The 16,442-nt window shown below is 45.9% G+C and overlaps 1 protein-coding gene across 17 annotated transcripts in view; it reads left to right on the top strand.

Annotated features, from left to right (window-relative positions):
- The first annotated feature begins 253 nt into the window (after positions 1–253).
- BCAS3 (BCAS3 microtubule associated cell migration factor) overlaps positions 254–16,442 on the top strand; it is a 611,182-nt gene continuing 594,993 nt past the window's right edge. For 4 of the 17 annotated variants that reach the window (XM_070061000.2, XM_070061002.2, XM_051824721.3 and 1 more), the window contains exons 1-4: positions 271–420; positions 506–734; positions 2,680–2,767; positions 6,005–6,059. In XM_070061000.2, the coding sequence (XP_069917101.1) occupies positions 2,685–2,767; positions 6,005–6,059 (138 nt within the window). In that variant the 5' untranslated portion in view covers positions 271–420; positions 506–734; positions 2,680–2,684. Of the gene's footprint in view, positions 421–505; positions 839–1,250; positions 1,311–2,679; positions 2,768–6,004; positions 6,060–16,442 lie in introns of those variants that run through there. The other 13 variants (XM_070061001.2, XM_089317314.1, XM_051824722.3 and 10 more) reach the window with 10 other exon arrangements.

The raw sequence follows: 16,442 nt of genomic DNA, 5'->3' as shown, positions 1-16,442 counted from the left end.
TGCAGATCGAGATAGGAGAAGGAAACCGAGATAAGGAAGGAGTCAGGCGTGAACTACAAACCTTGCTCAAATGCACAAGATTACCGGCCGCGCCCCTCGTCCGATCGACATCTGCCTAACTCTAGGGCTGACTGCAGGGGCGAGCCAGCCTGGGCTCCCGGAAGGTAAACACATCGCGAAGGGCGGGGCCGAAGGCGGGTTCGGGATGGGTGAGTGGTCAACTGTAAGTGATTGGCAGCTGCCATGTCCACGTGCTTTGAGCTTCGAACTGGCTGTCGCGAGAATTCGATGTAAACAGACCGGTCTCCCTGTCCTCAGGTTCCCAACCTGAGACAGACTGGTGAAGTGCGCGGGAGTTGGGCATGTTGCTGTTTTTTTCTTTTCTTTTCTTTTTTTGACAAAGCCAAGAAGGTGCTGTCTGTAAGGAAAATAAAAATGTTTGTAATTCGTCCCCAGTGGCCTGCGTTCGCAACCGAACTTACATACTGTTGTGTTTTCCTTCCAGCCTCAGCGGATTGGCTACATTCAGGAGGCGGGTCCGCTCCTACTCGCCTTGCTGGTTGGAGAAGCCGACCTCGAAGGGCGGTGCCCGGCCTCAGCCAGTTTGCATCTGGGATTGGCTAGCGGGCTGGTTCCGTTGAGGCGTGGTAGGAAGTGGGAACCGTCAATCACGGAGGGAGACTCCAAACAGTGAGCCTAGAGCTGGAGCGCAGCGTTTACCGGCGGGGCGGCCGGTGAGGCGGCTGTGGGGCTTTGGCTTTGGGGAGGCTTGGAGAGGACGAGTGGCAAGCAGCCTGAGAGGACGGGGTTTGGCCGGCAGGAATTCGACGGCAGGGAGGTGTCGCGAATGGAGGGGGGAGGGGTGGAGGGCAAGGGGCCAGAGGGCGGCCGGGGGCAGCGGTGGCTGGGCATTGGAGGTTAAGTGGGAAGATCCGTGCGAACGTCTGTGAGCAGAGTGGGGCCTGAGCTGGTGGTGAGGGTCTTCCTCGGGAGCCAGGGCCCTTGAAGGACAGGGCGTGAGAGACCGGGGTTCGGGGAAGAAAGGGTGGAGAGGGAGCGAGAGGGCTGCGGGGCTGGCGGTGTAGGTGCTGTCTGAGGGGCGGGCAGCCGGGCCACTTGGGCAAGGGTGTCTCGGTGGTGGGAGGTGGGGCTCGCCAGTTTGGGTGAGTTTTCAAATGAGCCGATTGACTGCTCCCGACTTAGAAGTGATGGCTGTGGATGCTTTCAGGATGAGTTTCAGGCGTTGCTGTTGCCTGAGCCCTGTGAGAGGTCTTTAAAATTGCTGGCAGTCGTCTTTTAACCTCAAGCAGGTGGGCTCCATGCTCTTCTTCTTGTGAATTAGTGATTGAGACGCTCACGAGACGGTCAAGGATCAGGATTTAGAGAAGGAATGGAGAGTTTAAGGGGCCTCTCCCATCATATAAGTTTACATTACGTATTTGTTTGGACTCCAGTGATTAGGTTGCAATAGTAAAGGGTTAAAAAATGATTTATATTGTGCTTAGGCAGTCTTACTCATAGATCCCCAACAGGTTTAATTGGGAAGTGGAGAGGTATCATGTCTGTCCCAATTTGCTCCTGAAGTGTTGTACCATGTGTATTTTCACTGTCCCAACAGAAAATTTCAATGAAGTTTTTAAATTTTTGTTTACAAAATGTAGCACACATGTTTTCCTGTGTGATCCTGTGTTTCCCTTGCCACCCCATGTTCCAGTTCTGTTACCTTTCTGGCTATGTTTTAACAAAGACTCTAGCAAGAGCCTTGACTAGTTTTGTGGTTTTGAGGCCTGATCCCACATAAAAATGGCTTGACTATGGGAACATTTTCTTTTTTAAAGATTTGTTTATTTGAAAGACAGAGTTTACAGAGAGAGGAGACAGAGAGAGAGGGATATTGATCTTCCATTCGCTGGTTCACGCCCCAGAGGGCTGCAACAGCTGGAGCTGGGCCAGAGCCAGGAGCTTCTTCCAGGTCTCCCACGTGGGTGCAGGGGCCCAAGGACTTGGGCCATCTTCCCCTGCTTTCCCAGGTGCGTTAGCAGGAAGCTGGATTGGAGGTGGAGCAGCCGGGAGTTGAATCAGCTGCCCATATGAGATGCTAACACTGCAGGCTGTGGCTTTACCGACTGCACCACAATGCCCGTTCTGACTGTGGGGACTTTTTTTTTTTTAAAGATTTATTTATTTATTTGAAAGGCAGAGTCACAGACAGGGAGAGACACACAGAGAGAGGTCTTCCATCTGCTGGTTCACTCCTAAGTGGCCACAATGGACAGAGCTGGGCCTATGCAAAGTCAGGGGCCAGGAGCTTCATTAGGGTCTCCCATACAGGTGCAGCGGCCCAAGTACTTGGGCCGTCTTCCACTGCTTCTTCAGGCACATTAGCAGGGAGCTGGATCAGAAGGGGAGCACTCGGGACTTGAACTGGTGCCCATAAGGGATGCCAGTGCCACAGGTGGAGGCTTAGCCTGTTATACCACAGTGCTGGCCCCTGTGGGAACATTTTAAAGACTGACTCCTTCCTCTGCTTTTCCCTTTCTGGTATAATATAAATTATTGGGAAGGTTTCCTCTATTGAAGGTGTTTTTGACAAGGGATCTCTATAGATTAACCCTAAGCCTTCTCCCTTACTGTCACAATAATGATCATTTTTTTCCTATATTTTTGTTCTGATAACAGGTTTTATGAATGAAGCTATGGCTACAGATTCTCCTCGAAGACCCAGTCGATGTACTGGTGGGGTTGTGGTTCGACCCCAGGCTGTCACGTAAGCACATTTCAGACTAGCCCAATAGTTCAAGGATAGATTATTTATGATAATAACTAACATTTGACTTTTTGTTTTGAATATTGCTTACTTTTGTCTTTTTAATTTTGGCTTTCCAAATTTACAGAGTGAGTAAAATAACATTGCCAGTGCCAAATAAAAGGAATAATGGGAGGGTAAAGTTGATGTATTCAGGATTTTTATGGAGTCCAGGAAGTGTGCTATGCTAATTCCTGAACAGCAGTGGTTTTCAAAAGCTAAGTTTAACAGCAGGTCATTAAATCAATTTAGTAGGTCAGGATTATGGTTTTATTTTTATTATTTTTAAAAAATGTTTGTTGGGGCCAGTGCTGTGGTGCAGCATGTTAAGGCCTCAGTCTGTAGTATCGGCATCCCATATGGGCGCCGGTTCTAGTCCTGGCTGCTCTCCTTCCCATCCATCTCTCTGCTGTGGCCTGGGAAAGCAGTGGAAGATGGCCCAAGTCTTTGGGCCTCTGCACCCATGTCGGAGACGGGGAAGAAGCTCTTGGATCCTGGCTTCATATTGGTGCCGTTTGGCCGTGTGGGGAGTGAACCAGCGAATGGAAGACCTTTTTCTTTCTGTTCCTCTGCCTCTCTGTAACTCTGCCTTTCAAATAAATAAATAAATAAATAAATCTTAAAAACAAGTTTGTTTATTTGAAAGGAAAAGTGACAGAAAAAGGGAAGGACAGAGAGATCTTCCATCAACCAAATGCCAGGGCTGGTCCAGGCTGAAGCCAGGAGCCCAGAACTCCCTGTGGGTCTTCCATGTGGGTGACAGGTTCCAAGCACTTGGGCCATCCTCTGCTGCCTTCCCAGGAGCATACATCAGCAGCGTGCTAGACCAGCATATGGGATGCTGGTATTGCAGACTGTGGCTTAACCCACTGTGGCACAATGCTGGATCCAGGACTAGAATTTTTAAAAGTGAAATAGAATAGAAAATATAAAAGTTGTGAGTTAGTATTGCTGTATGACAAGCATAGAGATATTCACATAATTGTTTTCAGGATGGTGATAAAAATGTATCCTCTGCTTTAGGTCTCACAGTTTCAAAATGTTATAGAGAAATACATTTCTGTAACTAAGACATTGCTTGACAAAGAATAGCTATACTTTATAGGACTTAATAGTCCAGTGTGGTTTAAAAGTAGGTATGCTTGAAATCAATATAATCAGTATAAAGAAAAGAGACAGAGAAAACAGGGTGAGATAATATAGGGAGTATTTTAGTGAGGTGACAGAAAAGGTTCCATTAAGAAAGTAACATTCAGGCCGGCGCCGCGGCTCACTAGGCTAATCCTCCGCCTTGCGGCGCCGGCACACCAGGTTCTAGTCCCGGTCGGGGCACCGGATTCTGTCCCAGTTGCCCCTCTTCCAGGCCAGCTCTCTGCTGTGGCCAGGGAGTACAGTGGAGGATGGCCCAAGTCCTTGGGCCCTGCACCCCATGGGAAACCAGGAGAAGCACCTGGCTCCTGCCATCGGATCAGCGTGTTGCGCTGGCTGCGGCGGCCATTGGAGGGTGAGCCAACGGCAAAGGAAGACCTTTCTCTCTGTCTCTCTCTCTCACTGTCCACTCTGCCTGTCAAAAAAAAAAAAAAAAGGAACTGGAGCTGGGAATCAAACCAAAGCACTCCAATGTAGCATGCAAGCATCCTAACCAGCCTCATATTGCTGAACCAAATGCCTGCCCTCTGAGTGCTTTTAATAACTAATTTTAAAAGATTAATTAATTTATTTGAAAGGCAGGGTGACAGGGATGGAGAGAGAGATCTTCCATCTACTGATTCACTCCCCAAATGTCATCAACACCCAGGGCTAGGCCAGCCTGAAGCCAGAAGCCAGAAGCCAGGAGCCAGGAACTCCATCCAAGTCTGCCACATGGCTGGCAGGGGCCCAAGCACTCGAGCCATCGTACTCTGCCTTTGTAGGTGCATTTACAGCAAGCTGAATTGGAAGTAGAGGAACTAGGATTCTTTTTTTTTTTTTTTTTTTTTTTTAAAGATTGATTGATTTGAAAGAGTTACAGAGAGGCAGAGAGAGAGAGAGAGAGAGAGAGAGGACTTCCATCCACTTCCATACTTCTCAAATGTCTGCAATGGCTGGAGCTGGGCTGATCTGAAGCCAGGAGGCAGGAGCTTCTTCTGGGTCTCATGCAGGTACAGGGGCCCAAGATGCAGGGGCCATCTTCTATTGTTTTCCCAGGCCATAGCAGAGAGCTGGATGAGAAGAGGAGCAGCCGGGACTTGAACTGGTGCCCATATGGGATTGTCCACTATGCCACAGTGCTGGGACTCTTTTTTTTTTTTTTTTTTTTTAAGATTTATTTATTTATTTGAAAGAGTTACCCAGGGAGAAGGAGAGGCAGAGAGAGAAGTCTTCCATCTGCTGGTTCAGTCCCCAGATGGCTGCAGTGGGCCAGAGCTGTGCTGATCCAAAGCCAGGAACCAGGAGCTTCTTCTGGGTCTCATGTAGGTGCAGGGGCCCAGGGACTTGGGCCATCTTATGCTGCTTTTCCAAGCCATAGCAGAGAGCTGGATTGGAAGTGGAGTAGCCGGGACTTGAACCGGTACCCATATGAGATGCTGGCACTGCAGGCAGCAGCTTTACTTGCTCTGTCACAGCGCTGCCCCCCACCCCTCCCGCCTTCCCCCAGACTCTTAATAGACACTGTGGTATGGGGTTGTGGGCATCTCAGGCAGTGGCTTAACCTACTGTGCCACAAGTCCTGCCTCTAATAACTTGTTCCACTGCTTGTATTTGCGCCAAAATGCAGGCTGATTTTTTGTACAGGTAGGAGATGAGGCTGAGAAACAGTTTAAAGAGAAGGTCACTAAATCCTGAGTCATCAGCAACAGTGGTTCTTGCTCTAACTAGGACATTCTTCTGCTCTGACTCAAGAGGAAGATACTGATTTAAACAGGTCTTCTGTCATCTCTCCTTCAAGTACAAGTTAGAAGATATCTCTATCAAATTGGGAGAGTATGGCTTTTAAAAAGAGGTAATATTTTAAAAATTTTGAAATCTCGCTTACATTAAATGACATATTCCAAAAACGCATGAAATCTGAACTCAGATAAGCAGATAATCAGGTGATAAGAGTTGTTTTTTCCCTTTGTTTTAATATTATAAGTGTCTTTATTAGGTCTTGTAAATAGAGTTTTTCCAAAGTCTGAATTTGTCATGACTAATTTTGTCCATTTCACTTTTGTCCAGAGAGCAGTCCTACATGGAAAGTGTTGTGAACTTTCTACAGGATGTTGTGCCACAGGTGAGTTTGCACAGGTGATTTTAGAAATAGTTCTACCTTTGGCCAAGGGAGCTCAGAGTGATCTGAGTTTTAAATTCGACACTTAAGTCAGGGCAACCTGAGACAGGCATTTGTTGTTTTAGCATCCTGAGCACTGGGAAGGGGGAACTTTAGTTGTTATTGTATAAGATGTGCCTTCGTTTTTGGACCTAACAGTGATGATCGTGTTCTAACTATTATTCCTTAGCACTGACTCTACTGAGAGGAATCAAGGGTGGGATGTTAGTTCAGAGCTGGGACATGGGCATCTCTATCTCAAATCTCTTCTATCTCAAATCTGTCTGTTGTGCTTGTTAAGTGTTGCCTGTCAGAAGTAAGAAAAGCCATACATACTCTGCATCCGATTAATTGATATTAACTGAATATTATACCTGAGTAGAAATACATGTCTCTTTCAAGTTAAGCAGTATTTAATGCCAAGAAGGATATGCCTTGTTATACTAATTCATAAGAGTTTTTTTTTAGTAATGCAGATTTACTTACTTTTTTATTTGATAGGGGCAGAGTTACTGAGGGAGAGGGAGAGATCTTTCATCCGTTGTTTCCCTGAAACTCCATCTGGGTCACCCACTTGGGTGCAGGGGCCTAAGTACTTGGGCATCTTCCACTGCTTTCCCAAGTAGACTAGCAGGGAACTGGATTGGAAGTGGAGCAGCCAGAACTTGACCCATATGTGTTAGTAAAACGGTGCCATCTTCCTAAGCCCAGCCTGGCTTACTTGAAGTCAGGTGACCCAATAGCCAAATCAAAGTGTCTGCTCCACGCCCACCCTAACAAGATTTGCCGCTCCCTCTTCCTTACCTCTGCAAAGCTATATAAGACCTGTTCTCCCAGTACAGGTTGCTGTTCCCTCTGTGCACGGGGAGGTAGCCTTTCGGGTTTCCCCCACCCGACAAGAAGCCTTTTCCCTTACTGCAGTGTTTGGTGTGTTTTGTGGTGGCCTTTCCTTTCAATATGGGATGCCAGTACTGCAGGTGATGGCTTAACCTGCTGTGCCTCAATACTGGCCCCTACCTGACAAGAGATGAAGAGAGAGAGGTCTTCCATCTGCTGGCTCACTCCCCAGATGACTGCAATGGCCAGGCCAGAGCCAGGAGCCAAGAGCTTCATTTGGGTCTCCCATGAGGGTCTGGAGGCCTAAACAGTTGGGCCATCCTCTGCTGGTTTCCTAGGCACATTAGCAGGGAGCTGGCTTGGACATGAAGCAGCCAGGACTTGAACCAGCACCCATGTGAGATATTGACGCTGTAGACTCCAACCTGAGTACCTCTTGACACGCTTATTAAAAGTGATAATAGGCCGGCGCCGCGGCTCACTAGGCTAATCCTCCACCTAGCGGCGCCGGCACACCGGGTTCTAGTCCCGGTCGGGGCGCCGGATTCTGTCCCGGTTGCCCCTCTTCCAGGCCAGCCCTCTGCTGTGGCCAGGGAGTGCAGTGGAGGATGGCCCAGGTGCTTGGGCCCTGCACCCCATGGGAGACCAGGAAAAGCACCTGGCTCCTGGCTCCTGCCATCGGATCAGCGCGGTGCGCCGGCCGCAGCGCGCCGGCCGCGGCGGCCATTGGAGGGTGAACCAACGGCAAAGGAAGACCTTTCTCTCTGTCTCTCTCTCTCACTGTCCACTCTGCCTGTCAAAAAAAAAAAAAAAAAAAAAAAAAAAAAAAAAAAGTGATAATAATTTCCAGGTTCCTCTGGCAGGGAAGTGTGATAGAGATTTGAGGTGGTGTCCAGTAACTTGTGTCTTGTAATCCTCTGAGGTGATTCTTATGGTAGCTTTGGGAAGCACTGTTCTGGTGGGGCTGCTGAGGGGAGAGGTTTCTATATTTTTCCTTAAAGTTATGCCACTTCTGTGGTATCTGTAACTGCACTGTTCAAAAAAGAAAATCATAGATCCAGTGCCCTAGTTTTATGAGAGGGTCCTAGAAAAGTATAATATTCAAGTTTGTATTGTATTAAACAAAGAGAGTTCATGAAATAAGGGAAAATATCAAAGAATGTTGGTATTGCCCTATTATATTCAGTCAATTTTAATGAAAATAGGCCATAATAACAAGGTCTGTGGCACATGTATAATGAAGAAGAAATGCTTTTCTGTCCCAAGACACTGGATGAATAAGGGAAATCATCTGCTTGAAGCAGTCAGATTATTAAGATCAACACATCTGTAAGAGTTATGCATGCAGCCCTGACTGCACGTTTCGTTGATAGGGTATGCTGTGAAAAGCAGAGTCTAACGCCAAAGGATGTCAGAGGCAGCATTCGTTTGAAGGAGTCGCGTGGTTTACTATTTGGTATTGAATAACACTGGTTGAGTGGACTTAGGTAGACTGCTGTGGCATAGAGTGTCTGATTTACACGTGTGTCAGGCTTGGAAAGCAGCTGGAGGCTGTTCCTCTTTCGAGCCTTGGTCTCTGGCATGAAGCTGCAGTTCCAGTGACGGGGCATTTAAATTTTTTTTTTTTTTTGGTAATTTATCTGCCCTAGAGAGAGCTTCTTTATCATATTTTTCAAAGACACCTTTTATGATACTAGGAGTTCTGTGTGGTAGGGAGTAGTTTTTATTGGCTGTAGGAGAAAGGCTATGGTCAGAAGCTTTGAGGGAATAGTCTGGAGAGTTCGCTACTGGAATAAAAATTGGGTTGAGTAATTTTTATTGGGTGAAAAATAGAGAACTGTTAAAACTGATGGAGAAAAATACTGCAGATCAGAAGTTTACATTTTAAACAATATTTGTATTATTTGACATGCAGAGAGAGAGAGAGAGAGAACACGTGCGTGCGTGCAAGCGAGAGACACTTACTCACTGGTTTACTCCCCGCATGCCTGTGTCTGTAGGAACTAGGGCTGAGTCAGACTGAAGCCAGAGCCAGGAGCTCAATCTAGGGCAGCCACATGGGTGACAAGAACCTAACTACTTGAGTCGCCATCTGCTGCCTCCCAAGGTGTATATTGCAGGAAACAGGAATTGGGAGCAGAGCTGAGACCTGAACCTGGGCACTCTGATATGGGCTGTAGGCATCTCCAGGGATGTCTTGATTGTTAGGACAAATGCCAATCACAGAATATTTTATGAACATGATAGATTAGAAAAGTGGTGACAATTTCTTAAGCCATGTGGTTGACTATGAAGATTTGGATCAGACTAGGGACTATGGAAATGAAATTGTAGGCATGGATCTAAGAATTAGATTGTTAATCCAAAAATTTATGTTGTTTGTTCCCTGTGTGCAAGTCATTATTCTAGTTACTGTGGGAAAAAAGCAAAAATTCGGGAGACACTGGCTTGAGCACACTATGCTCCAGGCACTGAGCTAAGTTGTAGAATATTCAGTGCCTAGCCCTGAGGCTTCATATTCTCACGCAGAGGTTGGCAAACTTGTTTTGTAAAGGGCTAGATAAGTTTTGTGGTTTATATAATCTCTGTCACATCCACTCAGCACTGCTGTTTATGAGAAAGAATGAAGGTAGCTATGTTCCAATAAATCTTTATGAACACAGGACCAGATATAGTGATCTATGGTTTGTAGTATAGCTAAGATACAGTTAAATAAAATAAAACATGGCCAAATAGAAGTGCCACAATAAAGGTGTAAGCAAAGTACCCTAGTAACATAATAGAAGGAAAATGAAATTCAGGTGGATAGCGTCAGAGAAGGCTTAATGAATGAAGTGCCATTTCTATCTTCCTTCCGTCCTTCCATCCTCCCTTCCTTCCTTCCTTCCATCCTCCCTTCCTTCCTCCCTTCCTTCCTTCCTTCCATCCTCCCTTCCTTCCTTCCTTCCTTCCTTCCTTCCTCCCTCCCTTCCTCCCTCCCTTCCTTCCATCCTCCCTCCCTTCCTTCCTTCCTTCCATCCTGCCTCCCTCCCTCCCTCCCTCCCTCCCTCCCTCCCTTCCTCCCTTCCTTCCTTCCTTCCTTCCTTCATTTGAAAGTCAGAGTTACACAGAGAGAGAAAGAAAGGCAGAAAGAGAGAGAGATCTTCCATCTGCTGGTTCACTCCCCAATGGCTGGAGCTGCACCAATCTGGAGCCAGGAGCTTCCTCTGGATCTCCCACATGGGTGCAGGAGCCCAAGGACTTGGGCCATCTTCCATTGCTTTCCCAGGCCATAGCAGAGAGCTAGATCGGAATTGGAACAGCCAGGACTCAAACCGGTGCCTATATGGGATGCTGGCACTGCAGGTAGCAGCTTTACCTGCTATGCACAGTGCTGGCCCCAAGGTGCCATTTCAGTTGAAGTGCATAGCAAAATAAAATCAATCTTTTTATTTTATTTTATTTGACAGGCTGAGTGGACAGTGAGAGAGGGAGAGAAAGGTCTTCCTTTTCTGTTAGTTCACCCCCAGTGGCTGCTGCGGCCGGTGCGCTGTGGCCGGCGCACTGCGCTGATCCGAAGCCAGGAGCCAGGTGCTTCCCCTGGTCTCCCATGTGGGTGCAGAGCCCAAGGACGTGGGCCATCCACCACTGCCTTCCTGGGCCACAGCAGAGAGCTGGACTGGAAGAGGAGCAACCGGGACAGAATCCAGTGCCCTGACCGGGACTAGAACCCAGTGTGCCGGCGCTGCAGGCGGAGGATTAGCCTATTGAGCCGTGGTGCCGACCATAAAATCAATCAATACATTGGGAGTATGATGATAATAATGGGAGAAGTTATTACTTAATAATTTAAATTTGTTTGAAAGGTAGAGAGAAAGATCTAGAGATTGTGAGATCTTCCATTCACTGGTTTAGTTTCCACTTAACATTTGGGACTGGGTCAGGTCAGAGCCATGAACTTGGAACTCAGCCTGAGTCTCCTGTCTGGGTGGTAAAGAACTCAGTTACTTGAGTCTTCACTTAATGCCTGCTGAGGGGCCCCCATTACCAAGGAATCAGAAGCACAGCTGAGACTGAATCCCAGGCACTCTGATGCATGTGACTGTCCCAAGGATCGTCTTCACTGTTGGGCCACACTCTTGCTTAGAAGTTACAGCTTAATATTTTGTCAGGCTTAGAGTGGTTTAGTGATTAAGAGTATACCATTGATACTAGATAAGGTTTTGTATTTCATTTCTCCTTAATAGCTCTGGACATGTTGAACCTTTCTAAACATTAATGATCCTGTGTATAAAATGGCATTAATCATTGTATTTACCATGAGTTTGTTTTGAGGCTTAAAGGATGTCATATGTTTATGGCATAAAATAAAGCAAATATGAAGTATTCAGTATTGGAGGGAGCTGGGTTAGACTAGCTATCCAGGGGCAGAGAGAGATTTATAGCTGACCCTCAGTAGTCGAAATAATCAGAGTTGAAACATTGTGTTTTTCTAATTGTAGTGGTGAGAGTTAGTCACTTTTTAAAAAATTTTATGATTTGTTCATTTGAAAGGCAGAGTTAAGAGAAAGGAGAGACAGAAGAGATAGACACTTTAGGAGCTACTGACCATACTAGGAATAACTTTTTGTCCCACTAGACATTTGTTCACTGGCTGAGAACAGCACTTTCTAACATTTTCTCCCTACATTTATTATAGAATCCCACATTAATACTTTGTGCTCAGCCTTTGGAAATTTACGTTTTCTGCTGCTGTTAATGTTCACATCCTGCTGTATTCCTGGAATCATCATTCATGGAGCCTAGAATTATTTTCTCGGTCTACAGATATATCCCTAGAGAGAATGTGTTGTTGAACTAGATAGTGGCTTCTTTAGTTATCACTCACTATGTTAATTCTATTTGGGTTCAGCTGATAGCACTGAAGGCTTGTAGGAGCCCTTAGCTGTGCTCTGTGGTCTAATAATTCCACTTAATGAAAATGTATTTTAAAAATCGAACAAACTGTTAAAGGCTAGAACATTTCATTTTATTTTTTTTTTAACTTTTATTTAATAAATTTAAATTTCTGAAGTACAGTTTATGAATTACAATGGCTTTCCCCCCCATAAGTTCTTTTTTTTTATTTAATAAATGTGAATTTACAAAGTGCAACTTTTGTATTGTTGTGGCTCCCCCCCAAACATTTCATTTTAATATGTGTAAGATTTGTGCATTTTCAGTAAGAAATTGTTGCTAGTACAGATGTCAGTAACAGTCAAACAAATGGTGACATCATTGTCCTTAAAGAATAATTTGCTGTAATTAAAATCATACTTCTGGTAGTAGCACACCATGGAAGTTTTTTTTTATAATAAAAAATAAAACGAGAATGCACAAAGATGCCTACATTGATTATTGTAGCCATGTTGTGTGTGAACTTTGAAAGTAACTTTGTGCTTGTGACTGTGTATTGTGTTAAGAAGCCAAATTAATTATAAAGGAAGCAAGTAAGTCTTGTCAGTAACAGGACGAAAGCTTTGAATCTAAACCACAGGGCTAGATCAGTTGCATAATATTTGAAGAAGGTGGGTTTATAGTCAGTGCTGGAGCAAAACAAAAAGTTTTATGTGGCAGTACATTGCCCTCCATAAGACAGCAGGTGAGATCTGTGTGGACTCTGGATGAGTCTGGCTTGTTGAGAATAAACTATCTGAATAGAGGCAAAGGGGATCATAAGCTGAGAGGCAGAAAGATGTCAGGTGCTGATTTTTGTGCAATCTTGCAGGAAGGTATGCCAGAACCAGCTCTTACGTGCCTCAATCAGCCTCTCAGAATTTCCTCAAAAATGCTTTCTAAAACAACACAGCATTTGCTAAGAAGTGAGGAAAATACGAAAGCAGAGGAAAAGCCTGGGTAGTAAAAGCCTCTTGCCATGAAGCTGGTGCACGGAGAGCCCCCTTTGATAGCGTTTGTTCTGCCTGTTCCTGAGAAATCGAAGGAGAACGTCTTGAAGAGTTTCACGGTGATAGGAGCATGTTGAGTGATGCTCTGCATGGCAAACAGTCCTAAATTAAGTCCGCTCCCATGAAGATAGTTTTGGACATATTCCTGCATTACTAGGTTAAAGGGAAGCTTGACAGGAAAAAGAGAAATGGTCCTAAATGTGGCATAGTATCCCAGATTAGATCCTGTAGCAGAGAGCAGGCATTAATCTTGTGAAATCTAAATAAAAACTGGAGTTTAATTAATTATGCTACCTCAGTATTTCATAGTTTTGAAAAATGTGCTATGGTAATGGGAGGTTTGCTTGTATTAGATAGCTAATGTTAGGGTGAACTGGTTGAGGAGAAATGAGAGCTCTCATGCTTACTAACTTAAAATTATTGTTGAGGCCGGCCCTGGGGCTCACTAGGCTAATCCTCTGCCTTGCGGCGCTGGCACACCGGGTTCTAGTCCCGGTCGGGGCGCCGGATTCTGTCCCGGTTGCCCCTCTTCCAGGCCAGCTCTCTGCTGTGGCCAGGGAGTGCAGTGGAGGATGGCCCAAGTGCTTGGGCCCTGCACCCCATGGGAGACCAGGAGAAGCACCTGGCTCCTGCCATTGGATCAGCGTGGTGCGCCGGCTGCAGTGAGCCACCATGGTGGCCATTGGAGGGTGAACCAATGGGAAAGGAAGACCTTTGTCTCTCTCTCTCACTGTCCACTCTGCCTGTCAAAAAAAAAAAAAATATTGTTGAATGAAGTTTATTTTAAAAGAAGAGGGCTTCCGGGGCTGTGATTAACCTACTGCTGTGATGCAGTAGGTTAATCCTCCGCCTGTGGCACCCGCATCCCATATGGGTGCCAGTTCTAGTCTCAGCTGCTCCACTTCCAATCCAGCTTTCTGCTGTGGCCTAGGAAAGCAGCAGATGATGGTCCAAGTGCTTGGGCCCCTGCACCTGTGTGGGAGACCAGGAGGAGGCACCTGGCTCCTGGCTTTGGATTGGCGAAGCTCCAGCCATTGCGGCCATCTGGGGAGTGAACCAGAGGATGGAAGACCTTTCTCTCTGTCTCTCCCTCTCATTATCTGTAACTCTACCTCTCAGATAAATAAATAAAAATCTTTAAAAAATAAAAAGAGGGCTTCCAAAGATGAGGGTAACAAGATTGAGGAGAATGAGGATGAGGTGGTTGAAGATAAAGTTTATCAATGAAGTACAGATTTTCTTCTCCCAAGCAGCTAACTGTCCTACACACATCACTCTTGCTTTAACTGGAAATTGTATGGATGTTTAAGGTAATCTTTTTGTATAGTAAGCCTGTTATTAAAGTACCCCTTAGTGGTATTGTATTTTATTTCTTTTTAAAAAAGATTTATTTATTTGAAAGTCAGATCTTCTATCTGCTGGTGCACTCCCCACATGGCAGCAATGGCTGGGGCGAGGTCAGGCCAAAGCCAGGCGCCAGGAATTCCATCTGGATCTCCCAAGTGACAGGGGCCTAAGTGCTTGGGCCATATTGCACTGCTTTTCTAGAAACATTATCAGGGAGCCAGATAGGAAGTGGAGCATCCAGGACTCAAACTGGCTCTCATATGGGATGCTGGCATTGCAGGCAGTGGCTTCACCTGCTGTGCCAGGATGCTGCTCCCTGAGAGAAGTCTTTTATTCACTGGTTCACTCTCCAAATGCCTGCAACATCCAGGGCTGGGCCAGGCAGAATCCAGGAGTGAGAAACTCCATCTGGGTCTCCCACATGGGTAGCAGGAACACGAGTACTTGGGCTGTCATCTGCTGCCAGCAGTCATGTTAGCAGGAAGCAGATGACCCAGGACTTGAGCTGGCGCTCTGACAGGGGATGCAGGTGGGCATCCCAAGCGGCAGCTTCACCCACTGCTCCACAACGCCCCTCCCTTTTAGTGATTTTTAAAAAAAATGTGAAAGGCAGAGCCCAAGGGAGCTATGGAGTGGGTAAGAGAAAGGGAGACGCACACACACACACAGAGAGAGAGAGAGAGAGAGAGAGAGAACAGAGATCAATCTTCCATTTGCTGGTTCTCTCCCCAAATGACCACAACAGCCTGGGCTGGGCCAGGCTGAAGATAGGAGCCAGGAATTCCACCCTGGTCTCCTACATGAGTGGCAGGTGCCCAAGCACTTGGGCCATGCTTCAATTCCCTCCCAAGTGCATTAGTAAGAAGCTGGATTGTAAGCACAGCAGTTGTAACTGAAATTGGTGCTCAAATATGGTATGTGGATATCCCAACCCTTGGCTTAACCAACTATGCTACAATGCTAGTGCCAGGATACTTTTTTTTTTTTTTAAGATGTATTAATTTATTTGGAAGGCGGAGATACAGAGAGGCGGAGAGAGAGAGAGATCGAGAGATCTTTGATATGCTGGTTCACCCCTCAAATGGCTGCAACAGCCAGGACTCAGCCAGGGTGAAGCCAGGAGTCAGAAGGTGCTGTCGTCTGCCACATGGATGCAGTGGCCCAAGTGCTTGGGCCCCTTCACCGCTTTTCCCAGGCTCATTAGCATGGAGCTGGATCAGAAATGGCACCCATATGGGATGCCATCACTGCAGACAGTGGCTTAACCTCTGCACTACAGCTCTGGCCCTACCAAGATAGTTTTACATGCTTTTGATATAGGTTATATTAAATAATTGTTCTGTAAACTTAGTACCACTTTGTAATTGCCAAAAATTTGTGACTGTTGATAATCTAAAGGCTTTGAAATATATACAAGTTTAAAAAAATCTATGTAAAAACCATGCTTTATGTAGTGATGACTCCTTTTGACTACGGTTGACACTCCAGCATGAATGCATATCTTTGTGACCCTTGCAGGTCACTGATAGGTTGGGTCTGCAAACTAGATAAGAGACTGAATAAATAATGTCTTTGGAGTGTTATTGCCTGATCACAGACACCTGGGAACTAAACAGAGTAAGGGTGGTCGTTTCCTAAGTTGCCTTATTTGTTAATCCAGGCAGGGGGTGATTTAGTTTTTTGTGTACCTTTGTGTGATAGTGATTCTTCATTATAGATTGAGATGACAGTGTTGGGGGTTTCTATTCTTTTTTGTTTAAAGATTTATTTTATTTATTTGAAAGACAGAGTTACAGAGAGAGGTAGAGACAGAGAGGTCTTCCATCTGCTGGTTCATTCCCCAGATGGCCGCAACGGCCGGAACTGCGCTGATCCGAAGTCAGGAGCCAGGAGCTTCTTCTGGGTCTCCCATGTGGGTGCAGGGTCCCAAGGACTTGGGCCATTTTCTACTGCTATCCCAGGCCACAGCAGAGAGCTGGATCGGAAGTGGAGCAACCAGGACTAGAACCGGTACCCATATGGGATGCCGGCGCTTCAGGCCAGGGTGTTAACCCACTGTGCCACAGCACTGGCCCCTCTATTAATTCTTTAATAGGTTAGAATTAATTTTTTTGTTCAAAATTGACAGAATCCTTCATAACATTCTTTGGGACTAATAATACTCCAAAATGAGCTAGTTACAAAGATGTAGGGCTGTTGAAAGTAGAGAGGGGTAGTGCAGGTTTTATCACACTTTGTT

Source organism: Oryctolagus cuniculus, chromosome 17, assembly GCF_051225735.1.
Source record: "Oryctolagus cuniculus isolate XC-2025 breed Fujian yellow rabbit chromosome 17, ASM5122573v1, whole genome shotgun sequence".
NCBI classification, from domain to species: Eukaryota; Metazoa; Chordata; class Mammalia; order Lagomorpha; family Leporidae; genus Oryctolagus; species Oryctolagus cuniculus.
The sequence above is the reverse complement of the archived record's forward strand: the minus strand, read 5'-3'. Positions and strand labels throughout refer to the sequence as shown.